Source organism: Cavia porcellus, unplaced genomic scaffold (assembly GCF_034190915.1).
Source record: "Cavia porcellus strain 051 isolate PalLab524CR breed Dunkin Hartley unplaced genomic scaffold, mCavPor4.1 scaffold_25, whole genome shotgun sequence".
NCBI lineage: Eukaryota > Metazoa > Chordata > Mammalia > Rodentia > Caviidae > Cavia > Cavia porcellus.
Genome location: NW_026947508.1, coordinates 7,321,306 through 7,336,984, shown reverse-complemented (window position 1 = coordinate 7,336,984; position 15,679 = coordinate 7,321,306). Strand labels below are relative to the sequence as shown.

Here is a 15,679-nt window from a genome sequence, read left to right as displayed (position 1 = left end):
GCTCAAGGCCAGCCTGGAAGGCATAGTGAGACCCTGTCTCAAAAAATGAAACAAAAGGAGGAAGAGGAAGAAGAGGAGGTAGAGAAGGAGGAGGAGAGCCGGGGGGAGGAAAAACAATCCCCCAGGCTCAGGTGTTGTTGCAGTCATGGAAAATGAACCAAGCTTCCGAGCCTTAGAGAGGTCAGGGAACAAACCCTAGCCAGCTGGCTGGTCAACAGCAGAGCTGGGGTTCAAAGCTGCAGTCACCAAGCGTGCCACCCCCTCTTCGGGACAGAAGACAGAACTCCAATCCTCCTACACAGCAGTGCCCACTGTGACCACTGGGGACCACTGGCCAGGACTCAACCCTCAGGACCTCCGCCTGGAAGTGGGTACCAGTTCTCTGGCTCTGTGGCCGGGCTGGTGCCGGACCTCAGAGCTCCTGGGAGCCAGGAAACAGGTCATGACCGGAAACAATGCTTCTGCCTTGAAGGCAGGAGCTTCCACAGGTCACTTACCACGGTTCTTCCGTCCAGGGAGATGGGGGTGGGGTCTCTGCAGCCTAGGAATTGCTACCGAGTGGAGCAGGGGCCCTGTGCATCTACCTTGGGGACACTGGAACAGCCAGAGTCAAGGAGGACCCAACACACACAGCACTGGGCCTGGCCCCCGGGCTGGGCTGGGGGGCAGGGCGAGCCTCTACACATGGCCCTTGGTCTCCACCCCACCTGGGAACCGCAGTCAGAGGGCCACTAGGCTGGCTTCCCAAGCTGTGCCCAGGGGAGCAGGGCTCAGTCCCAGAAGCCCATGGCTCACACGGTTCTCCCGCTGCTGCTCTGGGCTTGACACCTGTTTTCTGTTGGGAGCTCCTTTCCAAAGTCACCAGCTGCTCAGCTGACCCAGGGCCAGAGGACCCCCAAGAGGCTCTGACCCCTTTTTCAAGCACCCAAAGGCAGCCTGTGACAAGTGATAACATTCCACAAAGGGCAGGCCAGGGATTGGGGTTCCATGGATTGAGAAGCAGCCAGGCCAGATAAGGGAGAGCTCTCTGGGGATGAGAGGGGGCCATGGGGTGCTGGGGTGCAGAAGGAGCCCCAGCCCTGGGGAGAGACTCCTCTGACCTTCCTGCCCAAGGCATTTCAAATGCCATCTCCATGACCACTGCTTGGACTTAGGAGGTTTTCTTTTCAGTGCCGGAATCTCACACTTGGTACCCAGGTGCTGCGGTGCTGAGCTACATCCCCGGCTGAATCACCATTTCTAAAGAATCTTATGGATTTTAGAGGGTTAAAAATCACAAAGCGCACTTTGGAGGCGTTGCACTGTTTGGCCAAGGTTGTCCGAGGGCCCTGTGGCACCCACGCATTCCTTCTGGGTACAGCCCTGGGGCAGGCACACCCGCTCCATCCTGGCACGAGATGGTGGCAAACACTCCAAGCCCTCCTGGCCAGGATCCAGGTCCAGTGTGCGGTCGCCTCTCTCTGTGGCCGAGTTGTTCCAACTTTCCCCAAAACATCGGAGTGGTTTCAGAAACTGCATTTCTGACTCCCAGGCAGCCCCAACTTCCTCCAGGGAGCAATCGCTGGTGAGTAAACACAGCCTCCGGGCACGGGTAAGTCCAGGAGTCCCCACTGCAGCTGACCCTCCGCTGTGTCATCACCCCTTGTTTGTTAAAGAGGCCCAGGGTGCAGGCTGTAGGCTGTGAGGCCCAGGGGCTGTGCTCCTCTGGGTGTACCCCAGGGTACCCCAAATCCAGCTGAAACCACTGAATGCTCTTTTCTTCTGGTGCAACGAGGCCGGGTCCGTGTGAGACCAGGGTCTTTCCTGCGGCCACCCGGGAGGGATGCGGTGGTGCGGGTCAGAGGGCAGGGCTGGAGCAAATGGCTTCACAAGCATGGAACATCTAAGACAGATGTTCCCGCATTCCCAGGACTGAGCAGTCGAGGGCTCCAGGAAGGGCTGCAGTCCCAGCTCCTCGCTGGAAGGAGGTCGCTGGGCAAAGGGGGCCGGCCATTCTCTGCAGCAGCTGGGTGGACGGGGTCTGCGGCAGAGGCTGAGTCTCTAGCTGCGGCCTGGCCCGTAGCCACTTAAGGCCCACAGGCACCTGGTCTCGAAATACTGCTGTGATGGGGACTGCTGAGATGTCCTGAGACCAGTGCCTGGTCCTGGGCCCTCCTGGGATGGGGAACAGGGGCAGCTAGGTCCCACTGAGCCCACGCTGTCAGGGGGCCAGGCCGGGTTCTTGCCCAGCACCGAGAGCCCCGTGACAAGGATGGCCCAGATGGTACCAGTGCTGCTGCTGCTGCTGCCGCCACCCCGTCCCTCAACTTCCCTTCTGACTCAGGAGCAAACCACAAGTGCTGGCTCGCGGCCCACTGGGAACCAGGTTTACTGTAACTGGGGGCTGGCCGCGTGCCAGCAAGGCCCACTGGGCATCACTGCCAAGGCCCAGCGAGAGAGAGGGCACAAGGGTGCTTGGGACCAGCCTTGCACCCCCTCTTTCAGTGGGCGTTGGCCCCGGCAGTGAGCGTGGGAGGCCAGGTCTGGGGCCAGTGCTCTGGGCAGCCGCAGAGGCAGGGTGCCCATCCCCAGTCCCCTGTGGGATGCCAGGACCTCAGTCCAAGCCATGGGGGCCTCTCTCCGCCAGCTCGTCCTCACCAGGGCCACCCTGGCCCCCTAGGGCCCCACCACATCTCCCGCCCCAGTCCTCCTCCGAGCCTCCTCACTTCGCAGAAAGCCAGGGGTCCTCCTTCCCCTCTTCCTCCACCGAGAACATGACGTCTCCGCAGCTATCCAGGGGCGGCTCTGTCTCCTGCTCGGGGTAGTGGGACGCTTGGTCCACCTCCAGGTCTGTCTCCAGCTCAGGCACCGCAGGGCCCCGGCCCTCAGGCAGCTCCGTCTTGACGCTCCCCACGATCACTGTGTCGGCTTTCATGATGTAGATTTTCTCTGCAAGGCAAAGGGTTGGGTGAGGTGAGGATTTCAGAGCCCCAGGAAGGAGTAAGGAGCCGGCAGAGGAACCCAGTCCCTCTCCCACAGCTCCTGCTGTGTGACTCCCGGCCGGTGGCACAGCCTCTCTGATGCACAGAGCTGGGCACCTGCCCCTTAAGGTGGCATTCTGAGGACAGTTGGGAGAGTGGAGGAGGCCAGCGGCACAGGTGGCAGTGGCCCTAGGGGAGGCAGCAGAGCTGAGTATCTACTAGGCCCTCGTCGTACACCAACTCCGAGGCACGGCCAATGTTGTCCTACTGCACCGACAGGAACCGCAAGCCCGGCAAGGTCCAAGGACCTCTTCAGAGTCATCAAGTGAAATCCCAAAGGAAACCCCCCAACCCCCCATGGCTGTCCCTTCTGCTTTCATCCGCCTGCCTGAAGTAGGCACTGGGTGACCGGCCTGTCCCTGTTTGCCTGGCAGTAAAAGCCCAGCATCCCAGGAGCCCCTCAGTGCAGGCCGGCCTGCCCAGTGGGCCACTTCGTACAGGCAGCAGGCAGGGCCTGGGCAGTGTGACCGGGATGGCTGAGGCAGTGCTGACACGGGGGCTCCATCACAGCCTGCAGATGTGGAGGCTGGGGGGAGGCAGGCTGTGGAGAAGCCGCAGGGGAGCCCAGGCTGGGCCCTGGCAGCCGCTCTGCCCGCCACGCCCAGCGCTGGCGGCCTCAGACTCTCAGACTCGGGCTGGGCTCCAGCTCCAGCTGTCCTGCCTTGGGCCCCAGAGGCCACATGCGGAAATTCAAGAGGGAACTTGAAAGCAGGGCAAACAGGGGCAGGGACCCCTGCCTCTCTGGGGTAACTGGTTACACCCCTCAGATTCAGGAACCCCAAAAAGATTCCCAGGGGCCCTGGCATCCCCAACCTCATTGCACAATGTCAGCTTTGTTATTTTGGTTTCTGATCCTCCCAGGAAAGACAAATATTAGAAATGACAGAGGGAACCAGGGCCGGACAAAGCAAAGGAACCAGCTCAAAAACTCAGAGACCCAGGCCTCCAACCAAGCCTGCATCCTGGCCAGAGGGGCTGGGTCAGAGACCAGGGACAGTGCATGCCGGCCAGAGGAGGACAGAAGGGACAAGAGATGAGAAACAGGAGCAGGACAGCAGGGCATGGGAGAGGGGTGGGTTCAGGCCGAAGCCAGGAAGGCCTCTGGCTCTGCTAAACCCTGCCTGCAGCCACAGGGTCCTCCAGGGTTGCTAGGGGTTCCTACTCGGTGCCTGGAGTCAAGGATGAAAATCCAGCCCTCACTGTGTCCTGCCTAGGAAGTGGATGAGGTGCGCCTCGGGGCACCAGGAAGACAAGGGGTCCTCTCCAAGAGGACCTCCAAGACCTGCCCTGTGCACCCTGTGCCCGAGAGGCTGGCAGGGGGCTAGGCAAGGCTGCCCCATGAGTGCCACCTCTGCTCCCCAACTCCTCAACCCCAGCCCCACCTCCACCCGACTTGCAGGCACTGTGTTCAGCTTGGACTCACAACCTCCAGTCAGGACTTCTTAGGAAATCTGAAGGAGAAGCCCTTGGCAGTATTTCCCCAAAGGTGTTCTTTTTTAACACAATTTACTGAAAGCTACAACTGCAAGTTTGTTCAAGATGAAAGGCACCCCACAGTTCCACCCCCAGCGCCTGCAGCAGGCATGTGTGGAACCACTACAAACCCCTCTGCACACCCACTGAGGGCCGCCCCCCTCCACCAGCACAGCGCTGGGCGAGGATGTGGACACAGTGGCCAGCCCTGCAGGGGAAGCCAGGGTCAGGATCCAGAGCCCAGGAGCACTGGTATGGAGAGGGCAGGGCAGGCTTCCTGGCTGGTGGGGGGCAGCTCCCACACAGAGGCTGCGAGCAGAGGATGTCGGGAAAGTAGACGGCGGAGTCAGGAGGGTGCGGGAACCGGATGGCTGCGGGGGCCAGGCTGGGAATCTTAGGCTGCATCCTGAGGTTCCCGCTGTGTTTCCTCCTGTCCCCTCTGGTGGAGTCAGGGAGGGGCTTCGCCTGCTCTTTAATCCTAGCACACGGTGCTGTGGATTGCACCCTGGCTTCCGATGCCACGAGTCTCCCCACGGCTGCCGAAGCCGAAGCACACTCCTGCTGCTCAGCCCAGCAGAGCCTACACCCAGGCAGGACCATGCTAGCCTCGGGGGCTAGGGCATCCACATGTCTGCCCTGCAGGGCCCCACCGGCCACCCCACAGCCCCATGAACAGGCCGACTCACCGATGCGGTTATTGGTGTGCTCCGTGGACACCCGGGGCTCGGGGGGATCCCTGGGGGACACCTCGTCCCCGGCAGGGCTGGCATCCAGCAGCAGCAGGTTCTCAGGGCTGGCCGCCCCCACGTTGGCACAGGTCTCCACAACCTGGGGGCCCGCCACACTCAGTGCTTCTGTCCCTGGCTCTGTCCCCGGCACATCACTCCTGGGCCACTGAGAAAGGAGAGAGATGAGGCAGGTCACCCCACTCCCTGCCTCTGACCTGGGGGAGCTTCCCCTCTGCTTTAGCGCTGCTCCAAGCCACCCTGGGGTCTCTCAGCCTCGAGAGTGCAAGGCACCTGTGGGCAGCCTCTCTGAGGAAATTGGTTGCTTTTAATTTGTGCAAAATAATGAAGTTGTAGGCAGCCACTCGGGTGGCTTTTCGTGTGTCTGGCCAGCTCTGAGACATGGACAAGTCCAACCCCACAAGCCCTGAGCTGTGACACTAGCACCTGCCCCTTTTCTAGACCAGAACAATGAGGCACAGAGAAGCAGAGTAGCTCACCCAGGGTCACACAGTAAGTGCCTGGTGTGACCTGAATGCTGGCATCTCCTCCGGACCCCTGCCTTCTGGAGATTACTGGCCCCAGGATTCCAGCCCTGACCCCCTGTAACCGAAACCTTTTACCTTAGGGGACCCTGATCAGTTCCAAAAATAGTGCTGTCTTGAGAGTATTGGTTTGCATTTTTACTTTTTTTTTTTTTTTTTTTTTTTTTGAGACGGGGTCTCGCTATGCAGTTCAGGCTGGCCTTGAGCTCACTTTGTAGCCCAGGCTGGTCTCGAACTCACAACGATCCTCCTGCCTCAGCCTCCCGAGTGCTGGGATTACAGGCATGAGCCACCAAGCCCAGCTCTGTGTTTTTACTCTTACAGGCAGATGCAAAGGAAAGGTGGTCTCAGATGGTGATGAGTAATATTCACTTTCAATCTTCAAAAGGAGCCAGGGGGGTGCCTGCCTAAAATTCTGGCACTTAGGAGGCTCAGACAGGAGGATCCCTGTGAGTTCAATGCCAGCCTGGTGTCTGAAAAGCCCCCAGCCCCATGCTGGACATCTGGCAAGCACTTTGTAAGCAACCTCCCAGCTGAGGGGCACAGGGTCCAGCGCCAGTCCTGGGGCTCCACACAGCCAGGCTCCATCCCAGCGGAGCCTCTGGCTGCAGAATCCCTGACTTGTCCCAGCTGCTGGCTCTTCCTTTGGATGACAAGATAAGAGTATCTCTGAGCGTGGACCAGAGCCCAGGGACCGCTTCCAGAAAGCACACAGTGCCCAGCACGTATGGTAAATGTGCAATTCCTGGGAGTCGATCTATTAAAAAATTTGCACTACTAAAGAAAATAAATTGATTTGTCACCCAGGTTCAGGGACAAGACTCCCGCAGGGAAGGAGGGAAGGGAAATACACTACATCACCTCCTCCTTGAGAGACCTGGTGCCCAGTGTGGTCAAAACCAAATTACTGCTGCAAGCCCTTCTGGAAAACCCCTGCGTCCAGGCCAGACTGGAGGGTGAGGTGGGGTGGGGGGCCAAGGTCTGCTGAGGTCCCAGGCTGGGCCTGGTGCCCAGAGATCTCCAAGGCTGATCCCTGGGCACAGAGGGAGGGGTCCCCAGCCACTTCCCCCTTTCCCAGCAGCCTGAGGAGTGAGGTTGGGGGGAACGAAGCAGGGATGGGGTGAGGGAGAGACACTTACCATCAGGTTCCTTCTAGCTCTGGAATCTGCAAAAAGCCAAAGAACAGAAAGGTTGGGGATTTAGCTCAGTGGTGTAAGTGCCCTCCTGGCAAGCACAAGGCTATGAGTTCGATCCCTAGTACCAAAAAAAAAAAAAAAAAAGAAACCTTCTCAAGGAGGGCGTGGCAGCCCGTCCCTGCCCCGCCCACCCATCAGCAAATAGCACCCCAGGGTCACAGATGGTGGTGCAGCACTGAACTCCAGCCAGGGGGTCCTCAGTCTGGAGCGCAGTGAGCAAGGTGGGAGGTCAGTGGTCATCCCCAAAGCTCACTTCTCCAGCTGTAGGGCTACTCAGCCATCTGCGTGTGAGGGACCCCCTCTTCAACCCCCCAGCTCGTGCTGAAAACCCTGGACTGGAGTCCAGGCAGCCTCTATGGGCTGAAGCAAGTTGGTGGCTGCTGCCGCCGCCCCAGGGAACCTCTCAGGATTGGAAGCCCCATAAAACCTACTGCAGGACCTCTAGGCAGGTGACTGACAGGACAGTGGTCCTCTGGTCACATCCCTTCCTTGCATGCAGCCTCTGTGGCATGACCTGTACCTGCTTTTCTCAGGCCCCTGCCCTCCACTCCAGGAAGCCCCATGTCACGCAGGGGCCAGGGTGTGGCGGAGCCTATGGTGACATCTAACACCTGCTTGCTGCCATGGAAAGGAGGAAGGGGTGGCCCCCAGGCATGGACCCTCTCCCTGGGCAAGGTGGCCAAGGCCCATCCTCTGGGTCATGTGGTCCCTACCACCCCCGGGGCAGAGGCGCCTGGATGGAGACGGAGCCTTCCTGGCCAACCCGCCAGGAAGAGGCCAGTGTGGCCACAGAGCCACCCGTAAAGCTTCTGCCTTGAGCACCCCCAGGAACTGGGAGCCCTGAGTCCAGCTAACAGGTTCACTGAAGATCAGAACCACAGAGACCAAAGTGCAGATGGACGCAGTGTGAACAGTTGTGTGGACCCTTGCTGGGTTTGGGGAGCACTGGGGTGTGTGTGTGTGTGTGTGTGTGTGTGTGAGATACTGAAGATGGAACACAAGGGCCTCACACTGAGCTACAGCCCCTTTGTAAACTCTTTAGTTTTTGAGACAGTCTTGCCAAGTCACTAAATTTCTGAGGCTGGGCTGGATCTCGTGATCCTCCTGCCTCAGCCTCCCAGAGTTCGGGGATTACAGGCATGGGGAAGTGCCCGCAGTGATGTCTTGTTCGTGTCACCAGCAATGGGGAGTCTGGTGGTGGGAAAGGCACCACAGGACAGTCTAAAGATGAGACATGGCTGGGGCTCAGTGTCACAAATGCGCCAGGCCTGCCACAGGTGTGCTGGCAGCCAGCACAGCGGTCACTGTTGGTAGCTGTGGCTTATTACCTACAGGCCACCACTAACCACGGCCCCAGCCACCACTCAGAGAGACACTCTCTGGCCAGGGGCACATTTTTAAAATCATGTCAGCCGAGCCCCATTTCTGTCCTGCGAGGGTACCCCGAGTTCTGCCAACAGCCTGCTGTTCGGGTGCCAACCCTCTACCAGCCAAGGGGGAGAAGTGTGTGACAGAGTCACACAGCAAAATAAATAAAAATGACAAACTCTGCACGGCTCAGGGAGGAAGTGGGTAAACCGAGCTGCGGGGCTGCTCATGGCCTGGAAACCAGCTCCGTCTTATGGTAAGAGCCTGCTCTGGGTGCAAACCTCCGTGCTCCCCTTGACCTGCAGACCCTCTGGGGACTATACTCTCAGGAAGTTGCTGGTGGAGGACAGAAAGCTGCATACGCAGTGAGTTTGTAAGAACGGGAAACCTGAAAAGGAGCCAAAGCAACTGACAAGCAGTGGGGGGACCTGGCATAGTACTACCTGCCTCTCTGAGCCTCGGTCCTCTTGTCTGGAAAATGGGCCAACTCATGCCAGCCACAGAGGACAGAGCCAGGTCCTTTTGAAAGCAAAGGCGGGGCTGTGGGCAGCCCCATGGCAGAGTGCTCACCTCGCACGTGCCAGACCCTGGGTTCCAATCCCAAGGCCGATGAAAAGAAGGTAGAATTTGTTCAACACTCAATTACTATTCACTCCTAACTCTGATAAATTAATTCTATTTTATTTTGTTTGTGCTTCTGGGTTTTGGCTTTTTTTGAGACAGGTGTTTCACTATGCATTTTTGGCTGGCTTTGAACTCACTTACTCACTTTGAAGCCCAGGCTGGCCTCAAACTTGCAGCGATCCTCCTGCCTCAGCCTCCCAAATGCTGGGATTACAGGTGTCACCACCACACCCGGCTAGGTAAATTAATTCTAAATCGGGCTGGAAATAAGCACTTTCTTAGCATGCATGAGGCCCCAAGTACTACAAAAATAAAAGCATGAAGGTGTTGTGAGCTAAGACATGCTGATGGAGGTGACACGATGGCACGGTGCTCAGGTCTGCCCTCCCCAGGCCCCGAGTCCAGTGTAACTATGGGAAAAGGATCAGACGAATCTCCACAGGAAGGTATCCTGCACAGTACCCGGCCAGCTCTCTGAAAAACCATCCAGGCCCCGAGGCTGAGGGGAGTCTGGGGAACTGCCACAGGCCAGGAGCGTCCGGGGACACAGCGACCAACAGGACAGAGCAATCCTGGTGCTGAGGACACCAAAGAAACCTGAATGAAGCAACCTGTTCGTACTGTGTATTCGTGACAAACATGCCGGGCTGTTGGAGACATTAAAGAAAAGAGGGAGCCTGGGGCTGGGGATGCAGCTCAGGGATGCAAGAGCTTGCCTGGCAAGTGCAAGGTCGTGAGTTAGATTCCCGGTATCAACAGAAAGAAAACCAAAGAGGAAATGGGAGGAACCCTCCGCACCACCTTCTCACACACTGTAAACTGAAGTCTTTTTTTAGCAGTATTTTTTCACGTTAAAATATCACCAAGGAAAGAGACTCGGGCTGCTACTAGCATGGGGTGGGTGCCAGGAGCCGGGATGTCACCACAACTCTGCTCCTTGTTACACTGAAAAGAAAACCAGCACTGGATACCAGCACTTGGAACCAAGCATAAAACAGCATAAAAGATTTAAAAGAGGCAGAATTCAGAAGGTTCCTGTCCCTGCCTGCGGCCCTGTCACAGCCTCCGGGGCTCTGATAAAGACCAAAGCAAAGCTCATCGAGGGCAGAGGTCAGATTTCGTAAGTGCTTTTCCCTTCAAATCACCACTTCAGCTTGCGTCTTCTTTTATTGATTCCCTGGCTTTTTAAAATAACTGTCATCTTCTCGGAAACTCATTTGGTCCCCAGGACATACTGTGCGGTGGTGGTGACTCTGGAACGAGCACATGGTGTCCCAGGGGCTCCTCCAAAGACGAGCACATTCTTTTTTGTACCAAGAATCGAACTCACGACCTTGAGCTTGCCAGGCAGGCGCTGTGCAGCCAAGCTTTGTCCCGGTCCAAGTTCTGACCGCACAAGATGCAGAGCCCTCGATCCCTCCCAACCCGTCCTCAGCCCCTTTCAGTCCCACCCTCTGGCTGTGACTCTCGAAAAAGAGGACTGGACAGGCCAGGAGCATCTGGGAACGAAGAGATGCCAAGGAACCAAGGGTGGGTGACGTCACGCAGACAGGAGAATCCTGTGACCAAGGACCAAGTCATCTGCACCAGTGACGGTAACAGATTCTCTGGATCCCAACGCATGAATGAGACAGGCACCCCGGGTCCGCACGGATGGAATTTCGCAAGTGCAGGAAACGAAGGCTAACACACAGCAGGCAGCTGCATGGCCACAGGCCACAGGCTCCCTCCAAAGCCAGTGGTCACCCGGGGGAAGAAGGGAGGTCACAGAGGAGCCTGGCCCACGCACCAGGAAAGGGGTCCCAGAAGCCTGGCAAGATGCCCCCAGAAGCCCCACACCATTTCTGGGGTCTTCCAGCCACAGACTCACCCTGCCACCCACCAAGTCACCAGGCTGCTCCCCAGTATCCCAGGCGAGAAAGAAGGGCAGGATGGGAATGGACCCAGATGGGAAGGACCAGGTGACCAGGGCAGCCTTCGCCCCTGGCTTGAGTTCTCCTGGGGGATAAATGAGGACCCCGCCCGGGCCTGGGAACTGCTTGGTGGCAGTGAGTCACCACAAGTGCCTTGATTCTGATGCTTGGAAAATGGCACAGTAAAAACACTAAGGGCTGGGGATTTAGCTCAGCAGCATAAGCACCTGCCTTGCAAGCAGGTGGTCGTGAGTTCGATCCCTGGTACCGATTAAAAAAAAAAAAAAAAAAAAAAAACACGCCCTTGATGGTGTGAGACACACACCCAGGTATTCGGGTGTAATAAGGTACCCGATCTGAAGGCTCCTCTCAGAATGGTGCAGGAGAAAGCCAGCTCTTTTGCTGTGCCTGTGACTTTCTGTGAGTCTGAAATCACTTGAGAATTTCTCAAGGGCCATCTCCCTCAAGTATCAGTTGAGGCAATGACTCAAGCGCACGTTAACCTGCAAGAGTTTCAGACCAGTGCTCCTCAGCCAGGACTAGCTCTCTCCCCACCGGCGCCTGGGTCAGTGCCTGAGATGCCCTCCATCATCACAGCTGGGCAGAGGTCCTGCTGGGGTCCAGCTGCTCATGTCCAGCTGCTGGCCATGCCACAGTGCCCCGCAAGGCCCTCGCGGCCAAGGACGATCCTTTCCCATGCGTCAACACCACTGAGAGTGAGAAACCTTTTTGCAAACATTTCAGTGATAATTATAGCAAATTCTTGTTTGCTAAGAGCAAAAAGGGGCCTCCGACAGCCTCTGCATCCTCCCTGACTGAGGCTGCTGGGCTGTGAGCGCGGCTGGAAGTGTAAGTGGCTCTTGGCCTCTGCAAGAATACAGTAAGATCAAGTGTGTGCTTCGCAAAGGGTGGCCGCCAAGGACACGGGAGGCAAAGTCACAGCTGCAGATGACGCTGAGCATGTGACCGCACCTACCCACGCAGATCCCAGACCCCTGACTCACACGCCCCGTGCAGGGGGACCAGTCCTCACAGGAGTCCTGGCTGTGCCCATCCTTCCAAGCTGCCAGTCTGAAAGCTCGGGACACTCGGCCCAGCACGTTTGCTCCCCTGCCTGACTCTCCTCTGGGCTCAGCCCTGTGGCCCGAGCCCCGGGGCATCCCTGGAAGCTGAGAGCTGGAAATGACCTGGACAGAGTGTCCATCCCGGAAAGGATGGGTTCTGCACTTTGACGCTCTGAGTGCTTAAAGGAAGGTGTTTTTATGCCTTTTTGTCTTTTGGTAACAAAACTGTTCTCACGAAGGTGAAAAGAAAAAAAAAAAATAAAATAAACTGACGGCAATGGAAAGTATAATACTAGAAAAATGTCAAGAAAGCAAATGTCGGTTTCAGTGAGGCACGGGGCCTGCCAGCTCATGGAAACAGGCTTGAAACCATCAAAACACGGCCCCTCCTCACCCAGGGAACACAGGGCTGGCTTGTGAAATTCGTCAACCTCAAAACACCCCTCAGCAGACTGGGGTTTCGAGCCTAAGTCAACAGTCGGCCCCTGCCAGGCTCTCCCGGGCTCGAGGGGAGGGAGGGCTCTGATGGGGACAAGGAGCTGGGGCGGCGAGGGCCAAGGGGGTGCAGCTGGGCCAGCCTCCCTGAGGACAGTGCCTGGGCTGGCGGCGAAGCTTCCGGCCAGCCGTGGGGCCTGGCTGCTGTCCACCCGCTGAGCCTTGTCTCCTCCCTTCTAGTGAAGAGCCTGCCCCGGCGGGGTTGGCAGACCCCAAGGCGGCTTCCTGTACACCGGAAGGCATGGCTCAGGCTGTCCACCTCCCGGGCAGAGCACACAGTAGGTGCCCAAGCAACGCTGAGGCAGACCCTGCCCTGCCTGGATGGGGAAGCTTTCTCCTCAGCTGGGTGAAAGCCAGAGACTCCCCCCTGCCTGGGTACCTGGGTGGGTGGCAGCACTGGGCATGAGGCAGCCTGGAAGCTGGGCAGGGGTCAGCGACAAGGCCCGGAGGGCTCCTGTGGTCCAACAATGAACAACAGCTCACATCCCGAGGGCGACTCCGGGCTGGTGCTCTACACCCGAGCGCTGCAGGCCACGTGGGGTTTCATCCCCGGGTGACCTCCTTCCAGGGAGGAACCATGACCCAGAGGCAGTGGCTCCTGAGGGGCACAGCCGGGATCCCGGCCTGTCGGCTCACCCTGCTCTCCTAAACCCCTCAGCTGCTCTGCCCGACAGGGGAAACGGAAGGGAAGGGAGGAAAGGAGGGCGGGAGAAAGGGAGAGACAAATAGGTGTGGTGGCAGGGGTGAGGCGTGGAGGGGAGGCTCTCAGGATGCCCCTGGGGACCATGGTGCCAGAGCAAAGGCCAGGACAGGTAGAGGTGGGACCTTCCGTGCAGCTCCCTGCCACACAGGGCCCCTGCCCTACGCTCTTACAGAGGGCCTTTGGGAGGCCAGAGGGGGCGCCAGCGTGGACCCCCAGGCGCTGGGCTCCAGAGCAGCCAGGCATGTGTCCCGCCCGCAGCCCTGGGGACACCCAGCACTTACCGGCAGGCTCCAGCCCGGGCCGGATGGTCTGGGTCGGGTAGCACAGGTGCAGCTCTGCAATGACACCAGGAGGGCTGGGTGCTACCCAGAGAGCGGGCAAGGGGGTACCGACCCGGGGCACAGAGCAGCCACCTTCACCCCCAGGGCCCGAGGACACAGCCACTCACTCTGGCGAATTCGCGCCCTGCAGGCCCTCCGGTAGCACAGGACGAAGGAGCCGGAGCCTAGCACCACCGCCAGCACCATGATCACCCAGAAGAGCACGGGTCCTGGAACACAGGGGCATCCTGAGTGCTCTGCCCCACGGCCCAGGCCAGGAGCCCTGGCCGCAACCACACAGGACAGCCTCAGCGGCAGCCTGCTTCCTCCTCCCCCTGCTCCTGCAGGACAGTACCTGGTCGCCTGACCTGGGCCTCACCTGCTGGCCCTCCCCTGCCTGTCCTCCCCACCTGGCTGCAAGAAACTGGCCAACTACTTAGAGCTGCAAGAAGCACAAACTATTTTAATTTCAGAGGCTGAGAAACTGGAGTGCAGAGAGAAGTCAGGGTCAAAACAACAAAGTTTAGGCCAGCGGGGGACCGACAGCGTGGCCTGGGAACTACCGCCACCTAGTGTTGAGCATTAGAACTGCCGGTCAGTACCATTTCATTAGCGTCTAACACAATTGTCCAAGCAGATAAAACGCCGGTTACACGCCACCGGCTTCTAACCTTCGTGGTCCACGCCGTTGCCACCTCACATTTGAAAACACTAAGGCTCAAAGAAATCAAGCAGCATCAATGCAAAGGTCCTGGGTTCAATCCCCAGTGCCGCAAAAACAACAAACACATTTTTCCTTAGCAGCAGTTACGGCCCACGGGAATGAAAGCATGTTAAAAAAAAAAAATTCTGCTCACAAAAACTGAAGATAGTCACTAGCAAGCCACAAAGACATCGTGTTCATGGAGAAGCCGGGGACCTGGGATCGACCTTGCTTCCCCACCCCCACCCCAGCCGCACCCACAGGCAGCACCCCCCACCCATCCTGAGCAAGGCTTACCTGGATCCAGAATGGGCCTCCCTGTGGAGGGCAGGGAGCCCCGGGTGCTGGTGGAGACAGGGGGCCCGAGGCTGGTGGGGGAGCCCATCAGGGGGCTCTGGGTGGGGCGTGTGCTGCAGGGAGAGAAGCACAAGGCGGGGGTGATGAGGGTGACAGAGAAGGGGACCGTGGCCCCAGAGAGGGTCCCGGCCAAGCCGGGGCCCCAGAACCTCTGCCCTAGAGCTGCTGGGCAGTGCCCGGGCAGGGGCCGGACCCTAGGCCTCACCACAGGACACCACACCAAGTCAGAAGCACATTGCCCAGCATGACACAGCCAGCAGGCTGCCCTTGTGGCCCCAGCCTGCTACACACACACACACACACACACACAAACACACACACACACACACCCCGCCCTCCTGCCCCCCCAGTCCCCACTCTCCCCCACAGTGGGAGGGAGGGGCGGAGTCACCTGGCAGGAGCCTTGCTGTTGGCTGGTGGGCTGTAACCAGGGTGGGTTTCCAGGGCAGGTGGCTCCAAGGTGGTGTCCCCACCGACAACACCTGCAGGGAGTGGCGATACCCTAGAATCAGTGCTGAGGAGCCTGGGCTCCCCAGGAGACCACAGGCAGGGACAGGTGACTTGCAGGGACGCAGCTGGGGGGGCAGGGAGTCTGCAACCTGAGTCCTGCTCCTGCTGCAACAGCACAATCTCCCGATCTCCCGTGCACCGGCTACATCCTCAGCCCATTTTATTCTTTATTTTGAGCCAGTCTGCCTGAGTTGCTCAGGCTGGGCCTGAACTTGCAATCTTCTTGCCTCAGTCTCCCAAATGCAGGGGTAACAGGCCTGCAACCCCATGCCCAGCTGGTTTTCTGACTTTATTTAAGAGAAACCCAAAATCCAGTGTTTAGCCAAGTGTGGTGGCGCACACCTGCAATCCCAGCACTCAGGAGGCGGAAGCAGGAGGATCATGGAAAGTCAAGACCAGCCCAGGCTAGAGTGAGCTCAGGGGCAGCCTGAACTACACAGGGAGACCCTGTCTCAAAAAGACAAAAAATAAAAAATAAAAATAAAAATGAAAGAAAATAAGTAGTGTGTAAATGTAGCCTCAAGTTTCTTTTGCTCTGAGGCAGTATATATATATATATATATATATATAGCAAGATACACCTTGCTGTATATAGTGTGGGCTGGCCTTAAATTTGAGGGGATCCTCCTGCCTCAGCCTCCCACCAAATGTGCACCCAGCTTC

The 15,679-nt window shown here is 58.2% G+C and overlaps 1 protein-coding gene across 2 annotated transcripts in view; it reads right to left on the bottom strand.

Annotated features, from left to right (window-relative positions):
• Nucleotides 1–1,286: 1,286 nt before the first annotated feature.
• The window catches only part of Tnfrsf8 (TNF receptor superfamily member 8), a 49,020-nt gene continuing 34,627 nt past the window's right edge, over nucleotides 1,287–15,679 (bottom strand). For both annotated transcript variants that reach the window (XM_023565793.2, XM_063235529.1), the window contains 7 exons: nucleotides 14,898–14,988; nucleotides 14,447–14,559; nucleotides 13,575–13,676; nucleotides 13,408–13,461; nucleotides 6,903–6,928; nucleotides 5,180–5,387; nucleotides 1,287–2,928 (listed from right to left, as the gene is read on the bottom strand). In XM_023565793.2, the coding sequence (XP_023421561.2) occupies nucleotides 2,702–2,928; nucleotides 5,180–5,387; nucleotides 6,903–6,928; nucleotides 13,408–13,461; nucleotides 13,575–13,676; nucleotides 14,447–14,559; nucleotides 14,898–14,988 (821 nt within the window). In that variant the 3' untranslated portion in view covers nucleotides 1,287–2,701. The remainder of the gene's footprint in view (nucleotides 2,929–5,179; nucleotides 5,388–6,902; nucleotides 6,929–13,407; nucleotides 13,462–13,574; nucleotides 13,677–14,446; nucleotides 14,560–14,897; nucleotides 14,989–15,679) is intronic.